Genomic DNA, 10,367 nt, shown 5'->3' with positions numbered 1-10,367 from the left:
CATCCCCCTTGTGCATCGGCATACACACACACACACACACACACACACACACACACACACACACACACACACACACACACACACACACACACACATACACATACACAAACACACCACAGACATATTCCACCGCCACATAGAATTAATTAGCACAGCACAGTGATGTCCAAATCATACGTGTGCGTTTGCCTGCGTGTGTGTGTGCGTGCGTGTGGGGAAGAACAATGACTTTGAACAGAGGCGGATGGAGCTCCGTGTGTTTCCAGTGACTGAACCCACCGCACTCTCGTCCTCCTGAACTAACACCCTCCCCTGACGCCTGGCCTGTGGATCTGCACGGGGCGGCTGGAGCAGGGGCTTTGCACGAAGCTCCATGAAAACTCAATTGAGTATTTTCTGTGACAAGAGGGGTGTGTGCAGGGGGTGGATGCTCTGCAAGCTCAGAGCCGCTTAAATAGCTTACACAATAATCTTATAACACACAAGGACTATGCTGCTGACAGGACAGAGACAGGCCATTTTGGAAACTACAAAAGGCGTGATTTAATTACGGGGAGGGGGGGATTTACTTCAAAATGTGACAGTTACTGCTGTTATATTTCTTTAAAGCCTGCAACAGGCAGTGAGGTGGGGTGGTGGGGGTGGGGGCGGCGGAAGAAAGGCCTTGCGTTGGGAAATTGTGTTAAAGGCTGCAATTCTCCTGCCATGAGGGTTCTGAAAGAAGCCATTATGAGAGAAACCCCAGCCTGTGGGGCTGTGAGCACAGAGGCGCTGTCATGGTAAAAGGTGTCCGGGCACCAGAAGGGGTCCGGGCGACGTCATAATGGCTTTCCAACGACTCTTGAGTGACAGTTGCTATACCAACGCTAGCATTACGTAAGCCGGACCCCTTTTGGCTATCAGTCAGGGAGTCTCAAGAGTCGTTCGAAAGCCATCAGCTACTTTTTAATCGCTTAATATTGTGCCTAAACGGACACTACGTAACCCAGACGCCTTTTGGCTATCAGTCAGTGAGTCTCAAGAGTCGTTCGAAAGACATCAGCTACTTTTTAGTCGCTTAAGATTGTTGCACAACGGGGGAATTGCTAATCGCTAACGAGATGCTAGTGGCTAAACCTATGTGCTTACTTACAGGAGACTGGCAGCCAATATTAAGCGACTAAAAAGCAGCTGATGGCTTTCGAACAACTCTTGAGACTACCTGACTGATAGCCAAAAAGTGTCCGGGTTACGTAGTGTCCTTTTAGGCACAATATTAAGAGACTAAGCTGTAGTTTTAGCTACACCTGCCTTGCTGTATCCTGTAGCAAATTTCAACAGGTTTCGCCGCTAGCATCTCGTTAGCGATTAGCAATTACTTCGTTGTGCTCTACAGTTAAAGGTGCTGCAAACAATTCCCTGTTTTGTCAAAATGTAATTGTGGGTGCCGACAGATATGTCTAATAATCACACCCCAATAAGGACTTTCTTAGAGCAACACAACAAAGGAATTGCTAATCGCTAACAAGATGCTAGCGCGAACCTGAAATTTGATTACTTTGATACAACAACAAACTAGCGAGTCAACAACTTTCCTAACACAGTCAAACATCAAGCACATGGTTGTTTTGCTTGGTTTATGGCAGGTCAAATACAGGCAAGCTGGTCTCAGGTAGAGAAGTATAATGGGAGATGATCTGGGGTAAATTGCGTTATTGAGGTATTTAATGCAGCGCAAGTCTGTCACTTCCAAAAAAGTGTCAGGGTGACATAATGCTAGCGTTGGTATAGCAACTGTCACTCAAGAGTCGTTCGGGAAAGCCAATATTACATCACCCGGACCCCTTTTGGCACCCGGACACCTTTTGCCATGACAGCTCCTCATGGAGACTCAGAGAGCAGTACAGCACAGACTCCTCATAGAGACCCAGAGAAGAGCACAGCACAGTACAGAGACTCCTCATAGAGACTCTGACTCAGAGAAGAGCACAGGACAGCACAGAGACTCCTCATAGAGACCCAGAGAGGAGGACAGTACAGCACAGCACAGAGACTCCTCATAGAGACTCTGACTCAGAGAGGAGCACAGCACAGCACAGAGACTCCTCATGGAGACTCTGACTCAGAGAGGAGCACAGCACAGCACAGAGACTCCTCATAGGGACTCAGAGAAGAGCACAGGACAGCACAGAGACTCCTCATGGAGACCCAGAGAAGAGCACAGTACAGCACAGCACAGAGACTCCTCATAGAGACCCAGAGAGAAGGACAGGACAGCACAGCACAGAGACTCCTCATAGAGACCCAGAGCACAGCACAGCACAGCACAGAGACTCCTCATAGAGACCCAGAGAGGAGTACAGGACAGCACAGAGCCACAGATAAACCACATGGACAGACAGGCTGCTTCAGAATCACCTTGGCCCACTGGACCGCCGGGGCATGTTCCGGATGGCGTAAAACTCGGCCCCCGGGGCGCCTCTCTTGTGAAAGGGTCGTTAGAGCTCGTTAAGCGTTGTTAGGGCTCGTTAGGCTTCGTTAGGGGGGCCGTGTGTCCGTGCGGAGCAGATGGCGGTGGATTTTGGGCGGAGAGAGGGAGACATGTTTCCATCAGGCCGCTGCCACACCAGAGAGCTGCCCTCCCCCCTGCACTGCCAGCACAGGCTGGGCACACACAAGCCTCCCTCCACCTGCTGGCTAACAGGATGTGAATTACACACACACTTCCATACTACAGACACGTACACACACACACACACACACACACACACACACACACACACACACACACACACTTCGATACCACATGTACATGAACACAGATATACACACCCATATACAGTGGGAGGCACACACTCACACATACACACACACACACACACACACACACACACACACACACACATACAATATACCAATACACACACCAAACACTTCATAAATACACACAAGATGACAATTACACAAACACACACATCAATCAAAGCTTACAGAATGTCAGACACATACACCCACACACAAGATATGAACCTAGTGAACGACTAACACTGTGTTTCAGTTGTTTTTCATATATATACATAGACAGGCTTGCATCTGGTGAATTACTGAGTGCGACAGGGCTGCACAAAGTCAGCTGAAACACACACACACACACACACACACACACACACACACACACACACACACACCCCTGCTGATCTACAGGCTGCCAATTACTGAAGGCAGAGGGATGCACACGCACAAACACACACACACACAGACAGAGACAGAGAGAGACACACACAGACACACACACACAGACACACACACACACACACACACACACACAGACACACACACACACACACACACACACACACACACACACACACAGACACACAGAGAGACACACAGAGAGACACACACACAGACACACACACACACACACACACACAATATCCATATTGGGACACATTAACATTAACATTGCTGTTTAAAACATGCACACACACACACACACACACACACACACAGACACACGCACACACAGAGATACACACACTTACACACACAAAAACCACTGACAAAGATGAATACTAGAACACACACATACCCGTTCTCATGCACTGTGGTAAGTGTAGCTGTGCATGGATAAACACCACCACACCTCAGACATAAGCAAACACAAAACACCCACACACACAACAATCCGCAGCACACACACACACACACACACACACACACACACACACACACACACACACACACACACACAAACAAACACAAAACACCCACACACACAACAATCCGCAGCACACACACTGTACAGAGTGTCCATCCAAATAAATGGACACCCGCTACAGCAAAACACAGACGAACACAAATACATACACTAACATACACACGAGCAGACACCTGAAGAATGCACGAGACAGACAAACACAAATAAACACACACACACACACACAAACAAACAAACAAAACACATCATACGCCATCAGACATCATTTTCCTTCTGGGATGTAATGTGGACAGAGGGACAGACAGAAATGCAGACACACTTCCACCTCCATAAACAAAATGTGCCAATTATCTGTGTAAACAGGAACAGATGTCCACAAAAGAACAAACACACGGCTGATGATGAACAGAATGTTCAAATCGATGTTGTCTGAATCTGAGGACACTGGACTGACGAGTCTAACAGCAACAAGACAGAACAACACAGAAGCAAAGAGTGAAACGAAAGAAGAAAATGCATTTCATATGCTCACAGAATGCATAAACAACCTTTAAGTCTGAGAGACAGACAGACGCAGAGAGAGAGAGAGAGAGAGAGAGAGAGAAAGAGAGAGAGAAAGAGAGAAATGACTAACTTAACCTGAAGTACCATACACAAATACTGACAGAACAGAAAACTTTTGGCCAAACTAACAACCAACACACTGAAACACAAAGACAAAGCTGTACGTAAAGTCATAAAATAAATAATAAATAGAGTTGTTTCAGACACACAGACACACACACACACACACACACACACACACACACACATACAGACAGAGAGAGACAGTCAAACTGCTATAGTCTATGAGCTCCTGGGTGGATGGATCTGCTTCTCTGTGTGTGTGGGCTTGGGCTCTGCTTCTGTGTGCTAATGTGTCCTTACGTGCAAATGCCTGTATGCCATGTGTGTGTCTACACTCATGAGAACGCCCTTCAGGGTGTGTGTGTGTGTGAGAGAGTGTGAGAGTGTGTGTGTGTGTGTGTGTTGTGTGTGTGTGAGTGTGTGTGTGTGTCTGTGTGTGTGTGTGTGTGTGTGTGTGTGTGTGTGTGTGTGTGTGTGTGTGTGTGTGTGTGGGTGTGTGTGTGTGTGTGTGTGTTCACGTGTTTCAGTCTCCTACATTAAAGCCACCCACACTTTGCCACTGCATCAATTAATGATGATCCCCCTGCTCTTCACAGCATCAGTCATCTGGCACAAGAGGCCCACTGCACCGGGCCTGCCGCCCACACACACGCATACATAGATGGACACACACACACACACACACACACACACACACACACACACACACACACACACACACACAAAGTGCCTCTTGGATTCTGAGTGGACAAGCAGAGCCCACTAAACGCTAATGCATCCACTCATCTTCGTCTTTCTCCTCCTCCTCCTCCTCCTCCTCCTCCTCCTCCTACCTCTCCTTATCCAGCTCTATCTGAGCATGAGTGAAATGAGCATGAGCAAGGCAAAGGTCCCACCTTAGGTTGATGATTCATGCTGCATAGGCAACCACACATCACATATGAGCAGGCTGAGATTTCAGATTTCAAATTAAATGACAGTGTTCGTATGTATGTATGTATGTATGTATGTATGTATGTATGTATGTATGTATGTATGTATGTATGTATGTATGTATGTATGTATGTATGTACTGTATGTATGTATGTATGTACTGTATGTATGTATGTATGTAAGTGCATAATTGTATGTGTGTGTGTGTGTGTGTGTGTGTGTGTGTGTGTATTTGTGTGTGTGTGTGTGTGTGTGTGTTTGATAAAGTGTGTTCTAACATCTGCAGAAATGGTCAATTTATCTTTTGGAGACAAGGCTGCTGGGTGGTTTGTGCCTGCGATGTCTCAGTCCCCCTTCATTGTGTGTGTGCAGTGTGTGAGTGGTCGAAAGATTCCAGCGCCTTCAATAGCACCTCCTCCTAATGCCCTGACTATCAGTGGGGTTGACATGCCAAAACGCAACAGAGCTTGAACTCTACACACCCTGGTTATGGCCAGGTCACCACGCTATGTCAGACGCAAGGGCAGACCTTCCTTTAACACCCAATTAAACGTGCCCCTGGGCCTGGCTACACATGAGCCAGGGGACCCTCACTGTAAACCCAACAGCTGCCATGCCTCACCAGGAGGCCAAAAGGGCCTACAAGCAGGAGACCTGGCCTCAGTCAATATATCATGACCTACTCAAGCCTGCTTTGTTAACGTGCATTCTCTTGGGTGTTCTGTTGACATTCTTTGAGCTCTCATCGTCTTACGGTGCAAACCCATGACAGCGACGCGATACGCTTCCATCGCTTTGAGTGGGCGTGTTGTAGCGTGTGGAAATAGCATTTTTTAAAACTGTCAGAGACGACACCAAACAATCTGATTGGCCGCTGCCGGGAAAAATCGCTCCTCATTTGCATAGGATTTCAACATTTTCCAACTTTTATCGGTCGCGTCGCCCTAAAACGGTGGTCTACGCCACAATGGATTGTCTCCCGTTGAAATGCATGGGGATTTAGAATATCGCGTCGCTCGTAACGGTGTCATGGGTTTGCACCATTAGAGTTGGGCACAGGAGTTATGGCTTTAGATGGGCTACAGGGGACGGCTGCGATGACCAACCACAGGCAGTAGACAGGGCCACAGATAGATGATCCCCTGATGACAAAATGAACATTGGGCGACAGTGGTACAGGAGGTAGAGAAGTCGTCTAGTAATCAGAAGGTTGCTAGTTCGATTCCCTGTCGAAGCGTCCTTGAGCAAGACACTGAACCCCTAATTGCTCCTGATGTGCAGTGTGCCATCAGTGTAAATGTAAAATGTGTATACATTGTAAGTCGCACATATGTAAGTCGCTTTGGATAAAAGCGTCTGCTAAATGACTAAATGTAAAATGTAAATGTAACATACAGCCAGGGCAAGGCTAGCTGAAAGACAGTGTGCATGTGTCTACGTGAGTACATGCAAATGACAACAGTTAAACACAGGACGACCATGAGATAAGAAAACAAAGGCCTTGCTCAGAATGTCATCTACCATCAACTCCTCTCTCACTCTCATGATGTAATAATCGTCATTATGAGAGAGAGAGAGAGAGAGAGAAAGAGACAAAGGCAGAGGGAGAGAGGTGAAGGAGCTAATCACTTAATTAGCTACTTTGACATTGCTAACGTTAATTGCTACTTCAGAAGCGCTTGTACTGTTGTCTGAAAATGGAAACAATGGGGGCTGTGGCTCCTCCTATCTGGGTTAGATAACAAGATGGCAGAAGAATGCAGGCCTATCAGACACTGAGATTACCTTCAGATGCTTTTCCACTACAGGAACTTGTGGGCTGTTTTATGGGCGGCGGCACCTTTAGGCGGTTTTCCCGCTTCAGGAAACGCCCCTGTAGGACCTCCTTCAGGGCCATTTTCGGGGGCAAAATAAGTACCTCCTCCTACTGGAACTGCTGGGTGGCACTCGCAGTGATCAATCAATCAATCAATTCAATCTTATATTGCGCTAAATACCCTAAGTCATACCGGTGGTGGTAAGCTACATCAGTAGCCACAGCTGCCCTGGGGCAGACTGACAGAAGCGTGGCTGCCAATTAGCGCCTACGGCCCCTCCGACCACCACCAACTTTCATTCGATGCAAGTCTTTATGATGGTGGGGGAAACCGGAGTACCCTGAGTAAACCCACGCAGGCACGGGGAGAACATGCAAACTCCACACAGAAAGGACCTGGAACGACCTGGAACGACCGGGATTCGAACCCAGGGCCTTCTTGCTGTGAGGCAAACCACTGAGCCACCGTGCTGAGTGATAATTGATGCTTATTGGGACGTTAGTGGAAGATAACAAATGAGCTCCATTTTAATAAAACCAGCAAGATCTACCAGAGGTTACGTGCGTAAACACAGCAAAATAAATGATAGCTTACATAGTTAGATTGTTGAGGTTACAGAATGAACCCGAATGAACACAAGCAAAATGTCAGCCGAAAGAGAGGCTTTAAATAATCAGAGTGGTGCCGGTATACATACATGTATTGACATCGCAACCCAATAGCAAAATATTCACACTTGTCATTTGTCGGTCCGCAGTTCATGCAGCGCAATGGAGCCAGAAAGGCGGAGAGCACGGATTAGGAAGGCCGTTCCTGTAAATGTGCGCACCAACTGGGAAGTGCCCCTAAGTTCATGCAGTGGAAAAGCACTTTCTGACTCTGCGGTAGTTAACATTAGCTTTCCACTGAACTGGGCTGACGCCAGTAAGCTCTAATCACAGTACAGTGCAGTACAGCACTTCCCGACCCGGAGGAGCTGAGTCTGTATCTGCACATCCCACCACTGCGGGCGGTTCAGGAGTGATCTGAGTCTGTATCTGCACATCCCCACCACTGCGGCGGTTCAGGAGTGATCTGAGTCTGTATCTGCACATCCCCACCACTGCGGCGGTTCAGGAGTGATCTGAGTCTGTATCTGCACATCCCCACCACTGCGGCGGTTCAGGAGTGATCTGAGTCTGTATCTGCACATCCCACCACTGCGGGCGGTTCAGGAGTGATCTGAGTCTGTATCGGCACATCCCACCACCACTGCGGGCGGTTCAGGAGTGATCTGAGTCTGTATCTGCACATCCCCACCACTGCGGCGGTTCAGGAGTGTCTTTGCTTCTTCAGTGCCTTCAGCACATCGACACATCCAACGAACGCTGCCCCATCTCCAGGGGACATTATGTGCAGTAGGAGAAGGGGTTGTGGGGTGACCCGCTTACCCACTGGCATGCCGTCATCCACAGGCAGGGAGAAGCAGTCAGCGTTAGCAGTAATTACAGGCGCTGACGGGGGCGGCTCAGGAGGTAGTCTCCTCTCCTCTCCAGGGTTTGAGTCTCATTAAAGAGCTCAGAAACGAACATGCTGCCTTTTAGCTAATAGCACTTTCAGTCCTCCTGAAGGGGACAGAGATGTGGACGGTCCCTCCCTGTGCTATATGGAAAGCATACTGAAGTTGTACATCTATGGGGAGAGACAGCAAGGAAGACAGTGAGGAAGGTGACAGAAAGGAAGAACGCCAGCACAGAGAAGGATAAGATTTCAAGTAAGGAAAGCACGTCCAGCCCACCAGCTGGTGGAAATAATACACTCGCATCTCTCTTTTCTCTTCAGCTGTTTCAGGTAGACCCACTTAGAAGTCACCCTTAATGCACTTTAGCAAATTATAGAACTCAGCAAGATATCAAAAACATTTGCTGTTCCCCATCTCTCAAGAATGTAGATTTATTCAGATTTATTTTCCATTTCAGGAATCTGGCGGCTACACAAAGAGCCACAATGGAGGGAACAGTTGACCATTAACTCTTTACAGTGCTTTAAATTAATAAGATTGTTTATAAAAAAAAATAAAATGGCCATTAAACCAGATCCTGGCAAAAAAATAAAATGGCTACATAAAATGCTAGTCAACTCTATGTAGATTTCCAAATGTGTGTGTCTCTCACCAGAAGGGCAAGGTTGAAAGAGAACACTTTTAATATACACTTTGGTTTCCCAATTGTTCCACTTTGGAACAATTTCACCGGCGGAATTTTCTCTCCAGGTGACATAAGGTTTAAATTTGAGAGCACAAATGGTAGAGCAATTTACGCCTCTCTGCCTCACCAAGCCCTTACTCCGGGGTGGCCATTTCAACATATGGCACATCCAAAACAAACCAAACCCACACACGACTGCCGCTGGGTAAAGTGTGATAATAATGTTAACAGGTCTCTAAAGAAACTTGGATAGTACAAAGCATCTGACCACTGGAAACTTTTTAGACTCTATGAATGATTCCAACTGAGTGGACTTTATGAAATAGTATTTGGTTTGAATTTGCCCAAGCATGCAGTGTACTTCTACAGTTAAAATACCGCCTCACCAACAACTATTTGAATTATAGCTCAACTCTGGTATTTCAGCATAAAATGGGGGGCGAAGAGCAAACATGTTATTGGACCCAATCCTAATAAGGTGCCCTCTTTCACTAATGAAGCACAGAATCACTCATAATTACGTTGATAGACAAGGTGCTGTAATGACCCCATGTGCCAAGGAAGTTCACTATAGGAAAACAACTCCTAATTGCTCATTAATTCAGAATTATCCTGCATGTTTCAGACCACACATGTTAAAAAAAAGCTGTGGGGAGTTGGCAGCAAAACTGGGAGGGCCCTTTTGAAGCCCTGGTGTCTTCATTACTGGACCGTATGGGATGGGAGAGGGGAGAGGGGAGCTGGGGCTGAGAGGGGGTGGGGTGGGGGGGGGGCATGACAAAAGCCTCTTTGTTTAGGCCTGATTCCCATGGCGGCCACTTCCCATTGTCATTCCTGTGCCCATGCCGGAGCGCCGTCGCATACCTTTGGAATTCCGTCATGGATTTCCCTGCGCAACACTGGCCGACATTTGTAGTGAGGTGCTTTTGGAAGAGCCACGGTGAGGCCATACATGGCTGGCTGGGTGAGCTGCGGGCCGTCGGAGGCCAAATGGTAATTAAACAGCCCGAGCCCGAGCGTCTTGCCGAGGTGTTTTTCCAGAGTAAGAGGCAGCGGCTCCAATTTGTTGAGAGCACTGAGGCGAGCACTGAGGAAACTTGGAGC

General features: G+C 47.5%; 1 protein-coding gene across 1 annotated transcript in view; it reads right to left on the bottom strand.

Moving 5' to 3' along the window:
* Positions 1–1,939: 1,939 nt before the first annotated feature.
* LOC116222121 overlaps positions 1,940–10,367 on the bottom strand; it is a 33,510-nt gene continuing 25,082 nt past the window's right edge. The window contains exons 4-5 of the mRNA XM_031575003.2: positions 10,128–10,359; positions 1,940–2,047 (exon numbers count right to left, since the gene is read on the bottom strand). Coding sequence (XP_031430863.2) covers positions 1,940–2,047; positions 10,128–10,359 — 340 coding nt within the window. The remainder of the gene's footprint in view (positions 2,048–10,127; positions 10,360–10,367) is intronic.

This window comes from Clupea harengus, chromosome 10, assembly GCF_900700415.2.
Source record: "Clupea harengus chromosome 10, Ch_v2.0.2, whole genome shotgun sequence".
NCBI classification, from domain to species: domain Eukaryota; kingdom Metazoa; phylum Chordata; class Actinopteri; order Clupeiformes; family Clupeidae; genus Clupea; species Clupea harengus.
This window is presented reverse-complemented; position numbering and strand designations above follow the sequence as displayed.